This window comes from Lagenorhynchus albirostris, chromosome 1 (assembly GCF_949774975.1).
Source record: "Lagenorhynchus albirostris chromosome 1, mLagAlb1.1, whole genome shotgun sequence".
In the NCBI taxonomy this organism is placed as follows: Eukaryota; Metazoa; Chordata; class Mammalia; order Artiodactyla; family Delphinidae; genus Lagenorhynchus; species Lagenorhynchus albirostris.
Genome location: NC_083095.1, coordinates 123,288,696 through 123,308,612, shown reverse-complemented (window position 1 = coordinate 123,308,612; position 19,917 = coordinate 123,288,696). Strand labels below are relative to the sequence as shown.

The 19,917-nt window shown below is 41.8% G+C and overlaps 1 protein-coding gene across 1 annotated transcript in view; it reads left to right on the top strand.

Moving 5' to 3' along the window:
• The first annotated feature begins 4,531 nt into the window (after positions 1 to 4,531).
• The window catches only part of MTFMT (mitochondrial methionyl-tRNA formyltransferase), a 39,376-nt gene continuing 23,990 nt past the window's right edge, over positions 4,532 to 19,917 (top strand). The window contains exon 1 of the mRNA XM_060151834.1: positions 4,532 to 7,802. Within this exon, the coding sequence (XP_060007817.1) occupies positions 7,780 to 7,802 (23 nt within the window). The 5' untranslated portion in view covers positions 4,532 to 7,779. The remainder of the gene's footprint in view (positions 7,803 to 19,917) is intronic.

Here is a 19,917-nt window from a genome sequence, read left to right as displayed (position 1 = left end):
AAACTCATCATGTGTGGGGAAGACCTGGGAGTGAGGAGGACTGAGCCACTGATGGGCTGTGGGACTCTTGCAGGGACTCCCATTCTCCAAGAAGAAACTGATATCTAGAATATACAAAGAATTCTCGCAAATTAAGAAGAAAAAGACTAGAATCCCTAATAAATGTGTAAAGGATATAAACAGGCAGTTTACAAAATAGGAAACCCAAAAGGCTAGCACGAATATGAAAATAAACTCTTTGGTAATAACAAGAATGAAAATTAAAACAAAATGAAACACCACTTGACATCTGTTAGATTGGCATAGTTTGGAAGGTAGATAATGCCGTGTGTTGGTGGGGCTCTGGGGCTATAGCCTTAGGCACTGCCAGGGCGTGTAGCCTGGGGCAGCCATCTAGGGAGCAAATTAGTCAAAGTAAGTGTACACATGACCCAGCAGTTCTACTCCTGAGTGCATTTATATCTCAAAGAAAGTATCCCTGAGGATCATAAGGGGGCATGCCACACCGTTTATGAAAATTCACATATGCACACAAAACAACAACCCACATTTTACAAAAACACGTTTTTAAAAAGACACATTCAACACATTAGGATAATTATCACTGGGGGTGGGGAGAAGAAAAAAGTAACAGAAATGGAGATCCAAGTAAAGAAATAAAACAGGAGAAGGGTTTTGAACAGACCAATCATGAAATCATGTCACAGGGCTAAAAAGACAATGAGGCAAAGAGAGAACAAGAGAGGCCCGAGGCCATCTCAAGTCCCCCCGCTCTGGCACTGCCTTCCACTCCAAAATAGCCTTTGGAAGCTCAGCCAGGAACATCTGAAAACAAATGGATGGAAAACAGCCAAACAGAAGAACAAGGTACTAATAAAAAGAGTTTTCTCCATCTCTCCAGCTCTGAGAAAACTGAAGAAACATCTACAGGTTTTGAGGGAAAATATTTTGACACAAATATAATATTGAGCTGAGTTTTTCCTATATGAATGATCATTCATGTGTCAAGATAGAGATGGAAGTCAGGGGGAAAGAAAGACTTTTTTTTAGACTTTCAGGGACTCAGATGCCTACTACCTACTTACTCATTTGAAGGATATAATATATATACTGAATAATGGAAAGACAAAGTTACAGGAGTGGCGAATCGATGTGATCTTGTGTTCCAGCCCCAACTGTCCAGAGCACTTGCTAAGAAGGGCTGTGAGTTTCTGTCCAGTCGCAGATGCAGGAGTACCTGGATCAATGAGTAACATTGGCCACAGGCCCCTGTTGCATATGCAGAGCCCCCCTGAATACCCACAGAGAAAAGAGCATGGAGGTCAAGACACCAAACACCAACTCCCTTTGGGGAAGTGGGATGGGGCCTAGACCCATGGGACATCCACTTTGAACACTTCTGTATTGTATACATTTCTTGTGAGCACATACTACCTTCGTGAAAGCAATACATGTAATTACATTTTTTAAATGTATGTACTTTGTATGTATAGTCTAAATATATATTTTGTGTATTTGTATGTATTTTAAACGTATGTATATACTATCCAAAGAAAACGAAAACACAAATTCGAAAAGATAGATGCAGGGACTTCCCTGGTGACGCAGTGGTTAAGAATCCGCCTGCCAATGCAGAGGACACGGGTTCGAGCCCTGGTCGGGGAAGATCCCACCTGCCACGGAGCAACTAAGCCCACGTGCCACAACTACTGCGCTCTAGAGCCTGCAAGCCACAACTACTGAGCCCACGTGCCACAACTACTGAAACCCGCGCACCTAAAGCCCATGCTCCGCAACAAGAGAAGCCACCGCAATGAGAAGCCCGTGCACCGCAACGAAGAGCAGCCCCCACTCGCCACAACTAGAGAAAGCCCGAGCGCAGCAACGAAGACCCAACGCAGCCGTAATTTAATAAATAAATAAATTTATTTATTTATTTTTCAAAAAGAAAAGATAGATGCAACCCAATATTCACAGCAGCATTATTTACAATAGCCAAGATATGGAGGCAACCTAAGTGTCCATCAACTGATGAATGGATGAAGAAGATATGGTATATATATATATATATATATATATATATATAATGGAATACTACTCAGCCATTAAAAAATGAAATTTTGCCATTTGCAGCAACATGGATGGACTTGAAGGGTATTATGCTAAGTGAAATAAGTCACAAGAAAGACAAATAAGTGAAATAAGTCATAAGAAACACAAATACTGTATGATATCACTTATATGTAGAATCTAAAAAATAAAACAGAAAAGAAATAGTGAATATAACAAAAAAGAAACAGACTCAAAGATATAGAGAACAAACTAGTGGTTACCAGTGGGAAGAGGGAAGGGGGAGAGGCAATATATCGGGGTAGGGGATTAAGAGGTACAAACTACTATGTATAAAATAAATAAGCTACAAGGATACACTGCACAGTACAGGGAATAGTTTATAATAACTATAAATGGAGTATAACATTAAAAAATTATGAATCACTATGTTATACACCTGAAACATATAATATTGTAAATAAACTGTACCTCAATTTAAAAAGTATGTATATATTGTATTTATACCTTTTGAGACAATTCCAATTTTGGATGTTTAATTAGTGGAACTAATCAAGATGTCAGTTCTTACCAATTTGATCTATAGATAGAGTGCAACCCCAGTCAAAATCCCAGCAAGTTATTTTATGGATGTTGACAAACTGGATTTAAAGTTTATATGGAGAGGTAAAAGACCCAGAATAGTCAACACAATCTTGAAGGAGAAGAACAAAGTCAGAGGACTGATACTTCCCAACTTCAAAACTCACTTTAAAACTACAGTAATCAAGATAGTGCGATACTGGAACCAATCAGATAAGTGTACACATTTGCATGTGGGCTGATGTCCACAGTGGAATGTGTGTTTTAAACATGTATAATATTGTTATAATAAAAATATACCAACAAATGAAACAAACAAAATGATAAGATGGATACAAGTCAGCCCTCCCTGACTGTGTTAGATGCCACAGAAACAAAGGACACAGTTCTCTCAGAGCACTTATCCAGTTTTCTTCTAGAGTGAGCATTGTATTAATATCTCTGCTTTTTAAAACTTATTAACTAAACTTCATGATTTATTTGCATTTCATTTTTCCATGAATGTCTTTTTGCTGCTCCAGGTTCCCATCCAGGATATCATATTGCATTTAGTTGTCATGTCTCCTTAGGCCCCTCCAGGAGATTCCTGCATTTTAAACAGGGCTTAACCATCTGTCATTGGACAGTGATTCCTGACAAAGAACCTGGGCCACCCATCCCCATGGAAGGTTGAAGACACTCACCCTGGGTCCTGGGTTCCGAGGACTTGTCTGATCTGCTGTTGCGAGCAGCACCGATTTCTCTGTTCCTCTTCCTCCTTTCTGGGCAATACCGATGGTCTTTGCACCTGAGCTTTCGCACAGCTGTCACCTAGTGGGAGCGCTGCAGAGCCTGGGGCAGCCAGGCCCATCTGGTAGCTCTGCATTTAGCACACGCCTGGAGACTTCTCTGTCACTTGGGGGTGACTGACCTCTTGAATGAGAGGTCTCAGATGGCAAACAGGCTCCACCTGACTTTCACAATCAGCAAGAACCAGGAGCCCAGTGCTCTCCTTCTTGTCTATCGGCCTCAAGTAAAAAGAAAACATCCAGACCCTCTTGCCAGCCCAGGGGAATGGGCTGGGGAGGACCCTCCATCTGAAGGTCCCGTCATTGCAGGGGGCTGTGTGGTGTGCCCACTCCAGGCCTCTATTTCCTGGTATTATCAATGTTTAACCACGGAGCAGGGAGCCAAGCCTGGCCTTTTACAGCCTCTGCTTTCTCCCAGTGAGGGTCATGGCCTCCTGTGAATTCCTCACAAGATGCTATAAAATAAGACCTTTGGAGAGTCAGGGGTGGGGAAGGCAAGGCACATGAGGCTGTGTGAGTGACCCAGAGAGGAGGAAGCGGGCCAGGTTGAACAGCGTTGAGTGGGAAGGGTTTGGTGGGGAAGCAGGAGTGAGGTGCTCCCCCAACCAGGCCACATGTATTCAATTCTGATCATCAGTGGGCTTTTCTACCCCCGCCCCCCAGGCTCCTTGCATCTCCAGCATCCCTTGGAGTTGGCTCAGTAAGGAGTAGGGTTCCCATTTCCCAAATGAGGAAGCAGGTTGAATGAAGTCACATGACAGGTGCAAGCTCCTCTACGAGTTAATATTCGTCAACGGTGTGAACGACAGAGAAAAGGAGATGCAACAGGGAACCTAGGGCCAGAATGGACTCCAGCTTCTCATCGTTTCGCAACTCATTCATTCAATAAATATTACTTGAACACTAGCTGTGTGGACACAAGGTAAACAAGACAGGCAAGGACCCTGGTCTCCTGAAGCTCATACTCTAGGGGACAGACAGGCAACAAAAAAGTAAGTAAAACATAAATAAGATAATTTCAGCTAGTGACAATTTCTGTGAATAATTTAAACAACGAAATGATGCAGAAATAGATGGGGGGCTGTGATTACTATATTACTTTACTAAAACTGAATGACAAAGAATTAACTATGCAAAGACCTGGGGCGGCAAGTGAAAAGGCACTGAAGAAATAATGAGCTTAATTAGTTTGGGAAACAAAAAAAAAAGGGCAACGTAGCTGAAGCACAGTGATATGGGGAGGTGGCATGGGATAAAGTTGGAGGCTAGACAGAAACAGAACGTGCAGTAAAACAGAATAAGGAGTATGGATGTAGAGGGAAGCCACTGGAGGTGACATGATCTGACTGATATTTATCCAAGATCACTTGGCCTGCTGGGTGGGGAATGGTTTGTAAGGGAGCGAGAGAGGAGATGGGAGACATTGGGAGGCTCTTGCATTCATCCAGGCAAGAGACAGTGGTGGTTTGGACCAGGATAATGACAGCAAAGATGGGGAGAAGTGGTCAGATTCAGGGTACATTTTGGAGAGAAAGGCAGCTGATAGATTTCGGAAGAAAGGAACTCTAACTCTCTTAAGCACAAAAGGAATTTGAAAGGAATTCATTGGCTCATATAACTGGGAAGCGTAGAGTGGAGCTGTCCTTACAGATAGCTGGAACCAGGAGTCTGAAGATCCTTTGCTCTTTCTCTCTAGGTCTCTTCCTGCTTCTCTCTGGGTATCAGGCTCATTCCCACAGGCTGGCCATCTCCTGGTAGCTGGACCAGACTGCAGGAAATCCAGGCTCACACCCTTACAGCTAGAGGAGGAAGGAGTCCCTCTTCTCAACTCCGGTTTGGCAGTTCCTGGGACAGGACCCTAATTGTGCTGGCCTGGGTCACATACCCACGTTTTGGATCAGTTTTTATGGCCAAGGGGGAAGTACTATGGATGCTAGCTCAAATCTCATACCCATCGAGTAGCCAAGAGAGAAAGGCTGTGAGCTGGATAGCCATGCCAGTGTGGGTCCCTAAAGTGACCCCTTGACTACAATCCTCCCAGTCTGCACTGGGGGAGTGTCACTGGGCTCTTAAGGGGGATTGTGTCCCCTTCAAGAGGTGCCTGCCCCATCCAAGGTTTTCCACTCTTCTACCTGTTTCTCTTTTCTTCCTCCTCTTACTTTAGTTCTCTCTGCTATAGCTCATCCAATAAGTATCACTCCGTGTCTGCTCTGTGCCAGGATTCTGCTACTGATGAACAATCACAGCCATTGTCCCTGACTTCATGGAGACTGCAGTCTCATGGGAGTCACACAGGTGGTCACACCAGGGATCACGTAATTGATTGCTGTGTGATAAGGGCCATGAAGGAAACACAGAGATGAGAGAACATTACCAACCCCTCCCTTCCTCATAGCTTCAAATATCACTTCTGGACAAATCAATCCTACCTTGGACTCTCCTTTCTTGACCTCTCAAGTTCCTTGTCTCCCTCCCTGGGCAATTAGTAGTGGAATGGAGTAGAAAGAGCTTTGGACTTTCCCCTGCTATTCTAAATCTACCACCTCATAATCCTTCTAATCTCAGTTTAAATATCATCCTGTCAGGGAAACCTTCCATATCAGTTAAGACTTGTGATTGGTTCTGGGTAACAAAGACCCAATTTCAATGGTTAAAATACATAGGGTTTATTTTTTCATATAAGAATTTCAGAGGTAGGGACTTCCCTGCTGGCCCAGTGGGTAAGACTCCACACTCCCAGTGCAGGGGGCCCAGGTACGATCCCTTGTCAGGGAACTAGATCCCACATGCATGGCGAAACTAAGAGTTCACATGCCACAACTAAGAAGCCTGCATGCTGCAACTAAAAAAAAGAAAAGATCCCACAGGCCTCAATGAAGATCCCGCATGCCACAACTAAGACCTGGTGCAGGCTAAATAAATAAATATATATTTTTTTTTTTTTAAAGAAGTTCAGAAGTAGACAGTTACTGATGTCAAAAGCTCAAAGAAATCAGGGCTGATTTCTGAGAATTCCCTCATGGTCCCAAGAAGGCTAATGCAGCCCCTGCCATGATGTCCAAGTTCCAAGCAGACAAAAAGGAAAAAGGGAAGAAGGACAAAAAGATGTGGCTATTAAGTATAATGGACAAATAACCTGCCAGAGAGTAAATTCAGACAACACGGAGAACTACAGAGAAGGACGGCATTCCCATAGAACAGTAGCGGGGCAGCCAGTGGGCTAACCAGGAAACTTTATTGTCAGGGGATTGCCACAGGTCATGCCCAGCAGGATTTGATAACCGTCATGGACCATTGATGGCTACGCAGACTGTAACAGAGCCTGCTAATTGTCCCCTAGAATACATTCTTCCCTTCCTCCTTTTTATAAAAGAACCCTCTGAATTTGAGCGTCATATGGCCACCCAGCTAGAGACTGTATTTCCCAGATCGCTTGCGGTTTTGGGTGGTCCTTTGACTAAGTTTTGGACAAGAGATGAGAGTAGTATACTACTTCTGAATTACTCTCTCTCACCTTTTTTTTTTTTTTTGCAATTATGTATACTTTTAAATTGAAGTGTAACCTACATGCAGAAAAGTAAACAAATATTAAGATCTGGCTTCGTGGATTTTTACATGTGAACACACCCATGTGTGGGAACATACACCCTCTAGATCAAGAAATAGAACATTGCGAGAACACAGAAGTCTTCTTGTGTCCACTTCTGGTTACTACCCCCCACAAAGACAACCACTATCCGGACTTTTAATACCATAGGTTAGTTTGCCTGTTTTTATATTTTGTGTAAATGGAATCAATCGATATGTAATCTTTTGTGTCTGCCTTCTTTGCTCAACATTATATTGTGGTATTCACCCATGTTGTGTGTAGTTGTGGCTCATTCATTCTTGTTTTCAGAATATCCCATTGTGTGATTATGCCACACTATTTTTATCTATGGATCCTATTTTTCTAAGAGAAATTTCAACCCATCCCTTCTTTCCTCTGTCTGGAACATGAGTATAATGGTAGAAAGAACATCTAAAGGCAAGAGTCATTAAATTACAACGTATGGGCCAAATCTAACCTGCAGCCTGTTTTTGTAAATACAGTTTTATTGGAACACGGCGGTGCTCATTTGCTTATGTAATGTTTATGGCTGCTTTTGCATTACATTAGAAGAAATGGGCAGTTGTAGCAATGATTGTATTGTCTGCAAAGCCTAAAATACTTACTATGTGGCCCTTTACAGGAAAATTCTGCGGACCCAGACAACAAGTTAGAAGGGCCTGGTTCCCTGGATGACCTCATGGAGCACAGAAGCCTACCTGCCCTGGAGCTGTCCACCTCTGGAGTGTTATGTGTGAGAGAGGTAAACTTCGGTATGATTTGAGGCACTGTGTTTGAGATCTCTTTGTTACAGAAACTTAGTCTGTACTGTAACTAATACATACATTATTTATGCTCAGTGACTGCTGAATTAGTGAATGCCATGGTATCAGAAGAACTAAATTCTAGTCTAGTTCACCTTTGCTATGACCAGCCATAGGGCCTTGGACCTTGAACCTCTTTTTCTTATCAAACCATATAAGCTTCAAAGAGGAGTAAAAAGGAAACGTATCTAAGAAATTATTACCACGAGGGGTCAATTGTGTAATGACAAAATCCAGGCCCTTTAAACTCAGGGGGTTTTTCACCTGGGGTTAACCAGTTAGCTTTTCTGCTAAATGAATAATAGGTAAAACCCAATATGAAGGGAGGAACCCTTTTCCTAAGACAAGGTAGGGAAACACCCATTGAGCTGTCCAAGGTCTTGACCTCTCAGTTCAGGGCACTTTAATCTGATCCCAGGGTTCAAGTGCCAGGTAGGATCCTACCCTAAGCTCCAGGGACCTAAGGGTAAGCATCTTCCTGCTCCTCAACCTCCTGCCTCCCCACTTCGAAGATGTGATGTTTGCTAAAGCTGACAGCCAGCAGAGGCTTCGAGGTGCTGGAGACTGCTCTATATTTCCAGGTCAGGCTGTTCTGTTCCTTGGGGTGGGTCATTCACTGTCAGCTGATGCCAAGTGGGTGGACAAGCCCTTGGCTTACTGTTTGTTCTTTCCTTCGTTTTCACAAACATCACTTACACTCAGAAGCCAATTTAATCATTCAGTTTGAACGATAATTCTGCCAAGTTCCCCAAAGCAGCACATTCTCTTCTCAGTAAACTTCATAGAAAATGAAATGAAATCCAAAAGTGGTGATGTAAGAAAATGATAACACACAGGATAACCCAGCAGAGATACATGTACAAGGATGTTCACTGGAACATTGTTTAAGGAGGTTAAAAAAAAATCTAAATATCCAAGAACAGGGGAGGGGTTAAATTATAGTACATTTGGAACCAATGTTTCTCCTAGGGGCCAATTTTTTAAAATTAATCAATTTATTTATTTATGGCTGTGTTGGGTCTTCATTTCTGCACGAGGCCTCACTCCAGTTGTGGCAAGCGGGGGCCACTCTTCATAGCGGTGCGCGGGCCTCTCACTGTCGCGGCCTCTCTTGTTGCGGAGCACAGGCTCCAGACATGCAGGCCCAGTAGTTGTGTCTCACGGGCCCAGTTGCTCCGCGGCATGTGGGATCCTCCCAGACCAGGGCTCGAACCCGCGTCCCCTGCATTGGCAGGCAGATTCTCAACCACTGTGCCACCAGGGAAGCCCTTTAAGGGCCAATTTTTATATTAAAACCAGAGGAGGGAAACATATAGTAGAATTAGTGAGGAGATTTTCTGAAAAGGTGTGGCAATTTAGTCCAAAATTATTGGTGCTTAAGCACTTGACTTGATGCCTCCATGTGTGGTACGGTGGTTGAGAAAAAAGATGGGTATCCAAAGGGAAGACATCGTTATACTGAAATAAAATCATCTCAGTGATCAGATGCATTTTTCAACAGACATAGATTTTGCTGGAAGCATTTCAGAAACATTTGCAAGGTATTGGAAGTTTGGGCAGAAACTGGTGTGAAACAATGGTACAAAGTATGTACTTTCTCCAAGAAAGGACATTCTGTAGCCATCACTTTTTTTCTTTTTTTTTTTTTTTTTTTTTGCGGTATGCGGGCCTCTCACTGTTGTGGCCTCTCCCGTTGAGGAGCACAGGCTCTGGACGTGCAGGCCCAGCGGCCACGGCTCACAGGCCTAGCCGCTTCGCGGCATGTGGGATCCTCCTGGACCGGGGCACGAACCCATGTCCCCTGCATCGGCAGGCGGACTCCCACCCACTGTGCCACCAGGGAAGCCCCCATCACTTTTATCTTAGTTATAACATTAGAAACGTTCTATGTCATTGACCCTTATTTACAATCCTTAATTCTGTATCGTTGACCCCTTGTTCCTGGTTATAGGATAACCAAATATCTTCTTCAGTCCCTGACTAAATCAAAGTCCAAGAGTAGAATAAAATCAAAGTCCAGCCTTTCATTTTAATTATATGAGGTACTTGAAGTTTAATCATTCCCCTACACATCACTCTTTGAATAGCTTTGTCTTGAAGAGAGTTGCTCAGTATTGTGTTTGAGGAATGTCTAACAACTTGGTCAATAAGCATTGTGTGTTACTTTGTCTGAATTTTATTGTTCTCACCTTTACAAGCAAGTATGCATTTTTTCAGAGGAACTAAGTGGCATACAATTGACCCCACTGTTAACAAGAACACTTCAGACAATTTAGTTAGGACTGCAGTTAAAGTTTTTTTACAATCTTGCTGTAAGGGGAAGGGCTTCTGGTAGTCCCAGTTTAGAAGTTCACTTTTGGAGGGTGATTAATCATTGTGAGACTAGATTTAAAACAAAAACAAAAACCATGTCCAATTAAAAAGTCACTAAGACTCTTGACTGATGTCAGTTGGGTGGGTGGGTGACTAAGTTTTTCAGAATAAGTCTTAATCCTCTTAAATGTATCAGAAAAATTTCTGAGCATTTTAATCAGGAATCATAATTTCTTTCCAGAAGGTTATGAATTAAATCATTCAAAAATAAAAAAATTCTGTCCTCGACCAGATTTGGGACAATTTTTCTTTTGAACAACTCCTCCTTTGGGCTCAGATAATTTTTAAAGATCTGTCTTCATCAAAAAAAAGAACTCTATTTTCATTAAATTTCTTGCCTAGTTGATCACTTTTTACTTTTTCTAAAAAATGGAGGCAAGTAGCCATACAAGAAAATATATAATCATCATTGACAGAAGTATTTATATCCACATTAATATTATTCCTTTAAACCAGCTTCCTATATTGGGAAAGAATTTGTTTTAAAAAATCTTTTCCTCAACATATAATTGATTTTTTAAAAAATTTTTATTGGAGTATAGTTTTTTGGTTTGTTTGTTTTTTGTCTGCATTGGGTCTTAGTTGCAGCACGTGGGATCTTTTGTTGTAGTGCGCACACTTCTCTCTAGTTGTGGTGCGTGGACTCCAGGGCGTGTGGGCTCAGTAGTTCGGCACGCAGGCTTAGTTGCTCCGCGGCATGTGAGATCTTAGTTCCCTGACCAGGGATCGAACCTGTGTCCCCTGCGTTGGAAGGTGGATTCTTAACCACTGAACCACGAGGGAAGTCCCCTCAATGTACAGTTGATTTATAATGTTGTGTTAGTTTCTGCTGTATGGCAAAGTGATTCAGTTATACAAACATGTATATATTCTTTTTCATATTCTTTTCCATTATGGTTTAATCAGAGGATACTGAACATAGTTTCCTGTGCTATACAGTAGGATCTTGTTTATTCATTGTATATATAATATTTTTTATACACACACATACACACTACATCTTTTTTTAAATTTTATATTATTTATTTTTTATACAGCAGGTTCTTATTAGTTATCCATTTTATACATATTAGTATATACATGTCAATCCCAATCTCTCAATTCATCACACGACCCCCCCCACCACTTCCCCCACTTGGTGTCCATACGTTTGTCCTCTACATCTGTGTCTCAATTTCTGCCCTGCAAACCAGTTCATCTGTACCATTTTTCTAGGTTCCACATACATGCGTTAATATACGATATTTGTTTTTCTCTTTCTGACTTACTTCACTCTGTATGACAGTCTCTAGATCCATCCACGTCTCTATAAATGATCCAATTTCGTTCCTTTTTATGGCTGAGTAATATTCCATTGTATATATGTACCACATCTTCTTTATCCATTCGTCTGTCAATGGGCATTTAGGTTGCTTCCATGTCCTGGCTATTTTAAATAGTGCTGCAATGAACATTGGGGTGCATGTGTCTTTTTTTTTTTTTTTTTTGCGGTACATGGGCCTCTCACTGTTGTGGCCTCTCATGTTGTGGAGCACAGGCTCCGGATGCGCAGGCTCAGCGGCCATGGCTCATGGGCCCAGCCACTCCGCGGCATGTGGGATCTTCCCGGACCGGGGCACGAACCTGTGTTCCCTGCAACGGCAGGTGGACTCTCAACCACTGCGCCAGCAGGGAAGCCCTGCATGTGTCTTTTTGAATTATGGTTTTCTCTGGGTATATGCCCAGTATTGGGATTGCTGAGTCATATGGTAATTCTATTTTTAGTTTTTTAAGGAACCTCCATACTGTTCTCCATAGTGGCTGTTTCAATTTACATTCCCACCAACAGTGCAAGAGGGTTCCCTTTTCTCCACACCCTCTCCAGCATTTGTTGTTTGTAGATTTTCTGATGATGCCCATTCTAACTGGTGAGAGGTGATACCTCATTGTAGTTTTGATTTGCATTTCTCTAATAATTAGTGATGTTGAGCAGCTTTTCATGTGCTTCTTGGCCATCTGTATGTCTTCTTTGGAGAAATGTCTATTTAGGTCTTCTGCCCATTTTTGGATTGGGTTGTTTGTTTTTTTTAATACTGAGCTGCATAAGCTGTTTATGTATTTTGGAGATTAATCTTCTGTCTGTTGATTCATTTGCAAATTTTTTCTCCCATTCTGAGGGGTGTCTTTTCGTCTTGTTTGTAGTTTCCTTTGCTGTGCAAAAGCTTTTAAGTTTCATTAGGTCCCATTTGTTTATTTTTGTTTTTATTTCCATTACTCTAGGAGGTGGATCATAAAAGATCTTGCTGTGATTTATGTCAAAGAGTGTTCTTTCTATGTTTTCCTCTAAGAGTTTTATAGTGTCCAGTCTTACATTTGGGTCTCTAATCCATTTTGAGTTTATTTTTGTGTATGGTGTTAGGGAGTGTTCTAATTTCGTTCTTTTATATGTAGCTGTCCAGTTTTCCCAGAACCACTTATTGAAGAGACTGTCTTTTCTCCATTGTATATCCTTGCCTCCTTTGTGATAGATTAGTTGACCATAGGTGTGTGGGTTTATCTCTGGGCTTTCTATCCTGTTCCATTGATCTATATTTCTGTTTTTGTGCCAGTACCATATTGTCTTGATGACTGTAGCTTTGTAGTATAGTCTGAAGTCAGGAAGCCTGATTCCTCCAGCTCCATTTTTTTTCCTCAAGACTGCTTTGGCTATTCAGGGTCTTTTGTGTCTCCATACAAATTTTAAGATTTTTTTGTTCTAGTTCTGTAAAAAATGCCATTGGTAATTAGATAAGGATTGCATTGAATCTGTAGATTGCTTTGGGTACTATAGTCATTTTCACAATATTGATTCTTCCACTCCAAGAACATGGTATATCTCTCTGTTTGTATCATCTTTAATTTCTTTCATCAGTGTCTTATAGTTTTCTGCATACAGGTCTTTTGTCTCCCTAGGTAAGTTTATTCCTAGGTATTTTATTCTTTTTGTTGCAATGGTAAATGGGAGTGTTTCCTTAATTTCTCTTTCAGATATTTCATCATTAGTGTATAGGAATGAGAGAGATTTCTGTGCATTAATTTTGTATCCTGCAACCTTACCAAATTCAATGATTAGCTCTAGTAGTTTTCTGGTGGCATCTTTAGGATTCTCTACGTATAGTATCATGTCGTCTGCAAACAGTGACAGCTTTACTTCTTCTTTTCCAATTTGTATTCCTTTTATTTATTTTTCTTCTCTGATTGCCGTGGCTAGGACTTCCAAAACTATGTTGAATAATCGTGGTGAGAATGGTCATGGGATAAATCCCACTTGATCATAGTGTATGATCATTTTAATGTGTTGTTGGATTCTGTTTGCTAGTATTTTGTTGAGGATTTTTACATCTATATTCATCAGTGATATTGGTCTGTAATTTTCTTTTTTTGTAGTGTCTTTGTCTGGTTTTGGTATCAGCGTGATGGTGGCCTCATAGAATGAGTTTGGGACTGTTCCTTCCTCTGCAATTTTTTGGAAGAGTTTGAGAAGGATGGTGTTAGCTCTCCTCTAAATGTTTGATAGAATTCACCTGTGAAGCCATCTGGTCCTGAACTTTTGTTTGTTGGAATTTTTTTTTTTTTTTTTTTTTTTGTGGTATGTGGGCCTCTCACCACTGTGGCCTCTCCCGTTGCGGAGCACAGGCTCCGGACGCGCAGGCTCAGTGGCCATGGCTCACGGGCCCAGCCGCTCCACTGGCATATGGGATCTTCCCGGACCGGGGGATGAACCCATGTCCCCTGCATCGGCAGGTGGACTCCCAACCACTGTGCCACCAGGGAAGCCCTGTTGGAAGATTTTTAATCACAGTTTCAATTTCATTACTTGTGATTGGTTTGTTCATATTTTCTATCTTTTCCTGATTCAGTCTTGGAAGGTTATACCTTTCTAAGAACTTGTCCATTTCTTTCAGGTTGTCCATTTTATTGGCATAGAGTTGCTTGTAGTAGTCTCTTAGGATGCGTTGTATTTCTGCAGTGTTTGTTGTAACTTCTCCTTCTTCATTTCTAATTTTATTGATTTGAGTCCTCTCTCTCTTTTCCTTGATGAGTCTGGCTAATGGTTTATCAATTTTGTTTATCTTCTCAAAGAACGAGCTTTTAGTTTTATTGAGCTTTGCTATTGTTTTCTTTGTTTCTATTTCATTTATTTCTGCTCTGATCTTTATGATTTCTTTCCTTCTGCTAACTTTGGGTTTTGTTTGTTCTTCTTTTTCTAGTTCCTTTAGGTGTAAGTTTAGATTGTTTATTTGAGATTTTTCTTGTTTCTTGAGGTAGGCTTGTATAGCTATAAACTTCCCTCTTAGAACTGCTTTTGCTGCATCCCATAGGTTTTGGATCATCATGTTTTCATTGTCATTGGTTTCTAGGTAGTTTTTGATTTCCTCTTTGATTTCTTCAGTGATCTCTTGGTTATTTAGTAACATATTGTTTAGCCTCCATGTGTTTGTGTTTTTTACGTTGTTTTCCCTGTAATTCATTTCTAATCTCATAGCATTGTGGTCAGAAAAGATGCTTGATATGATTTCAATTTTCTTAAGTTTACTGAGGCTTGATTTGTGACACAAGATATTATCTATCCTGGAGAATGTTCCATGTGCACTTGAGAAGAAAGTGTAATCTGCTGTTTTTGGATGGAATGTCCTATAAATATTAATGAAATCTATCTGGTCTATTGTGTCATTTAAAGCTTGTGTTTCCTTATTAATTTTCTGTTTGAAAGATCTGTCCACTGGTGTAAGTGAGGTGTTAAAATCCCCCACTGTTATTGTGTTACTGTCGATTTCCTCTTTTATAGCTGTTAGCAGTTGCCTTATGTATTGAGGTGCTCCTATGTTGGGTGCATATATATTTATAATTGTTATATCTTCTTCTTGGATGGAACCCTTGATCATTATGTAGTGTCTTTCCTTGTCTCTTGTAACATTCTTTATTTTAACGTCTATTTTATCTGATATGAGTATTGCTACTCCAGCTTTCTTTTGATTTCCCTTTGCATGGAATATCTTTTTCCATCCCCTCACTTTCAGTCTGTATGTGTCCCTAGTTCTGAAGGGGGTCTCTTGTAGACAGCATATATATGGGTCTTGTTTTTGTATTCATTCAGCAAGCCTGTGTCTTTTGGCTGGAGCATTTAATCCATTCACGTTTTAGGTAATTATCGATATGTATGTTCCTATTACCATTTTCTTAATTGTTTTGGGTTTGTTTTTGTAGTTCCTTTTCTTCTCTTGTGTTTCCCACTTAGAGAAGTTCCTTTAGCATTTGTTGTAGAGCTAGTTTGGTGGTGCTGAATTCTCTTAGCTTTTGCTTGTCTGTAAAGCTTTTGATTTCTCCATCAAATCTGAATGAGATCCTTGCCAGGTAGAGTAATCTTGGTTGTAGTTTCTTCCCTTTTATCACTTTAAGTATGTCATGCCACTCCCTTCTGGCTTGTAGAGTTTCTGCTGAGAAATCAGCTGTTAACCTTATAGGAGTTCCCTTGTATGTTGTCATTTTTCCCTTGATGCTTTCAATAATTTTTCTTTGTCTTTAATTTTTGCCAATTTGATTACTATGTGTCTCAGTGTGTTTCTCCTTGGGTTTATCCTGTATGAGACTCTCTGCACTTCCTGGACTTGGTTGGCTATTTCCTTTTCCATGTTAGGGAAGTTTTTGACTATAATGTCTTCAAATATTTTCTCCGGTCCTTTTTCTCTCTCTTCTCCTTCTGGGACCCCTATAATGTGAATGTTGTTGTGTTTAATGTTGTCCCAGAGGTCTCTTAGGCTGTTTTCATTTCTTTTCATTCTTTTTTCTTTATTCTGTTCCACAGCAGTGAATTCCACCATTCTGTCTTCCAGGTCACTTATCTGTTCTTCTGCCTCAGTTTTTCTGCTATTGATTCCTTCTAGTGAAGCTTTCATTTCAGTCATTGTATTGCTCATCTGTTTGTTTGTTCTTTAATTCTTCTAGGTCTTTGTTAAACATTTCTTGCATCTTCTCGATCTTTGTCTGCATTCTTTTTCTGAGGTCCTGGATCATCTTCACTATCATTATTCTGAATTCTTTTTCTGGAAGGTTGCCTGTCTCCATTCATTTAGTTGTTTTTCTGGGGTTTTATCTTGTTCCTTCATCTGGTGCATAGCCCTCTGCCTTTTCATCTTGTCTATCTTTCTGTAAATGTGGGTTTTTCTCCACAGGCTGCAGGATTGTAGTTCTTTTTTTTTTTTTTTTTTTTGGTAGTACGCAAGCCTCTCACTGCTGTGGCCTCTCCCGTTGCGGAGCACAGGCTCTGGACACGCATGCTCAGCGGCCATGGCTCACGGGCCCAGCCGCTCTGCAGCATGTGGGATCTTCCCGGACCGGGGCACAAACCCGTGTTCCCTGCATCGGCAGGCGGACTCTCACCCACTGCGCCACCAGGGAAGCCCCTGTAGTTCTTCTTGCTTCTGCTGTCTGCCCTCTGGTGGATGAGGCCGTCTAAGAGGCTTGAGCAAGTTTCCTGATGGGAGGGACTGGTGGTGTGTAGAGCCTGCTGTTGCTCTTTTGGGCAGAGCTCAGTAAAACTTTAATCCACTTGTCTGCTAATGGGTGGGGCTGGGTTCCCTCCCTGTTGGTGGTTTGGCCTGAGGCGACCCAACTCTGGAGCCTCCCTGGGCTCTTTGGTGGGGCTAATGGTGGGCTCTGGGAGGGCTCACGCCAAGGAGTACTTCCTAGAACTTCTGCTGCCAATGTCCTTGTCCTTGTGGTGAGGCACAGCTGCCCCCCCTCCCCGCCTCTGCAGGAGACCCTCCAACACTAGCAGGTAGGTCTGGTTCAGTCTCCTATGGGGTCACTGCTCCTTCCCCTGGGTCCCGATGAGCACACTACTTTGTGCATGCCCTCCAAGAGTGGAGTCTCTGTTTCCCCCAGTCCGCTCGAAGTCCTGCAATCAAATCCCGCTAGCCTTCAAAGTCTGATTCTCTAGGAATTCCTCCTCCCATTGCCAGACCCCCAGGTTGGGAAGCCTGACGTGGGGCTCAGAACCTTCACCCCAGTGGGTGGGCTTCTGTGGTATAAGTGTTCTCCAGTTTGAGAGTCACCCACTCAGCAGTTATGGGATTTGATTTTATCGTGATTGTGCCCCTCCTACCCTCTCATTGTGGCTTCTCCTTTGTCTTTAGATGTGGTGTATCTTTTTTGGTGAGTTCCAGCGTCTTCCTGTCAATGGTTGTTCAGCAGTTAGTTATGACTCCGGTGCTCTCGCGAGAGGGAGTGAGAGCACATCCTTCTTCTCCGCCATCTTGAACCAACCTCCCCCCATTCTATATATAATATTATAGTTTGCATCTGCTAACCCCAAACTCCCACTCCATCCCTCCCTCAGCCCCCTCCCCTTTGGTAACCACAAATCTGTTCTCTGTATCTGTGAGTCTGTTTCTGTTTCATAGATAAGTTCATTTGTGTCATATTTTAGATTCCACATATAAGTGATATCATGGTATTTGTCTTTCTGACTTACTTTACTTAGTATGATAATCTGCAGGTCCATCCATATTGCTGCAAATAGCGTTATTTGGTTCTTTTTCATGGCTGAGTAGTGTTCCATTGTATATTTATACCACATCTTCCCTTTTTTAAAAAAATTTATTTATTTTTTTGGCTGTGTTGGGTCTTCGCTGCTGCATGCAGGCTTTCTCTAGTTGTGGCGAGCGGGGGCTACTCTTTATTGCAGTGCGCGGACTTCTCATTGCGATGGCTTCTCTTGTTGCGGAGCATGGGCTCTATGTGCACGGACTTCAGTAGTTGTGGCACGGGGGCTCAGTAGTTGTGGTTTTCAGGCTCTAGAGCACAGGCTCAGTAATTGTGGTGCATGACCTTAGTTGCTCTGCAGCATGTGGGATCTTCCCGGACCAGAGATTGAACCTGTGTCCCCTGCATCGGCAGGCGGATTTTTAATGACTGCACCACCAGGGAAGTCCCCACATCTTCCTTATCCATTCATCTGTTGATGGACACTTAGGTTGCTTCCACGTCTTGGCTATTGTGAATAGAGCTGCTATGAATATAGGGGTGCATGTATCTTTTTTTTTAAATAAATTTATTTATTTTTACTTATTTATTATTTTTGGCTGTCTTCGGTCTTTGCTGCTGTGCGCAGGCTTTCTCTAGTTACAGCGAGCGGGGGTTACTCTTCCTTGTGGTGCGCGGGCTTCTCATTGCGGTGGCTTCTCGTTGCAGAGCACAGGCTCTAGCGTGCGTGGGCTTCAGTAGATGTGGTGCATGGGCTCAGTAGTTGTGGCTCACGGGCTTAGTTGCTCCGCGGCATGTGGGATCTTCCCGGACCAGGGCTTGAACCCGTGCATTGGCAGGAGGATTCTTAACCACTGCGCCACCAGGGAAGCCCTGCATGTATCTTTTTGAATTATAGTTTTATCCAAATATATGCCAGGAGTAGGATTGCTGGATCATATGGAAACTGTATTTTTAGTTTTTTGAGGAACCTCCGTACTGTTTTCCATAGTGGCTGCACCAACTTACATTCCCACCAACAGTGTAGGAGGGTTGGGAGGAATTTCTAAACAAATATTGTATGGTATTTCAGTCTGGTGGTAACTATCTCATGCAGTTTATGAGCCTGAATCATGTAAGTGTTATTCTGTGTGTCATGTTTTAATTCAGGGGTGCAACGAGTGGCATCTATAAATGCACAAAGCCTCTTTGCTGAATGGTGAACGAAATTAGACCTATAAGGTTAGAAGCAGAAAGTTAACTTTTGCCTGTAAATGTTACAAAGCCGTAGGGTTGAGTTTCCATTTCTTCCACCAGAAGTGCTTTCTACTGAACTTATCAGTGTGTTTGCTCTGAGGACAGAAATCAAGCACAATCTAATTCACCTCACCAGGTTTGGTCATCAGTTTCCACATCTCTTCTCCAGCTCCCTGAAGTTTGTGAATGTTTCTGGCCTGTCTAGAAGTGTCAGCCTTTACTATCTGTAAGGTTGTGACTCCATAAGCCATTTCCTTGAAGGGTTTTACAGCATCATTTCCGTATATAAAATGCAGTCCTTGTTTCCTACCCATGGGAAGGTTTAAAACTCATAAAAAGAAATTCATCTCTAAATATGACCCTCCTGGCTGGACTTGGTTACTCATTTGGATTTTCCAATCATACTTTGGTGGGAAGGAGAACCAATTCTTATTGAACTTATGCCAATAACCTCCCTGGAAAGCAGGGGCCTTCCTGACCTCCATCATGGATAGTGCTACAGAGAAGGACATTTTATACCTTCTGGACTCTAATAGGATATGACAATGTGGGCAGGTATTCTGAGGCATTTAGTCCCTGGCTTCGAAAAACTGGATGATCTGAAGTACACAATATTATTTCTTTCATGGATCTTGAGGGATCATCTGAAATAAAATACCAGCTAAAGGGAGGATTCACAAAGCTAATAATCAAGGAGATTTAGGGTAATAGTTCCTTTAACTACGCGTGTTAAGAGAGAGAGAGTTTCTTTCAGTTTGAAGAGTTAAAGCCTGCTAAACTGAAGGTTAGAGATGCAATAAAAAGGCCCTTAATCAATCATATGCCTAGCAGAATATAGAACAGTAGAAAAGTACCAAAAACATTCCAAGACAACGCAATCTACATTCTGTCACTGGTTTCATTCAGTCCTACATGATGAATTCTCTGTAGGCAAATATTGGGTCAGCTGTCC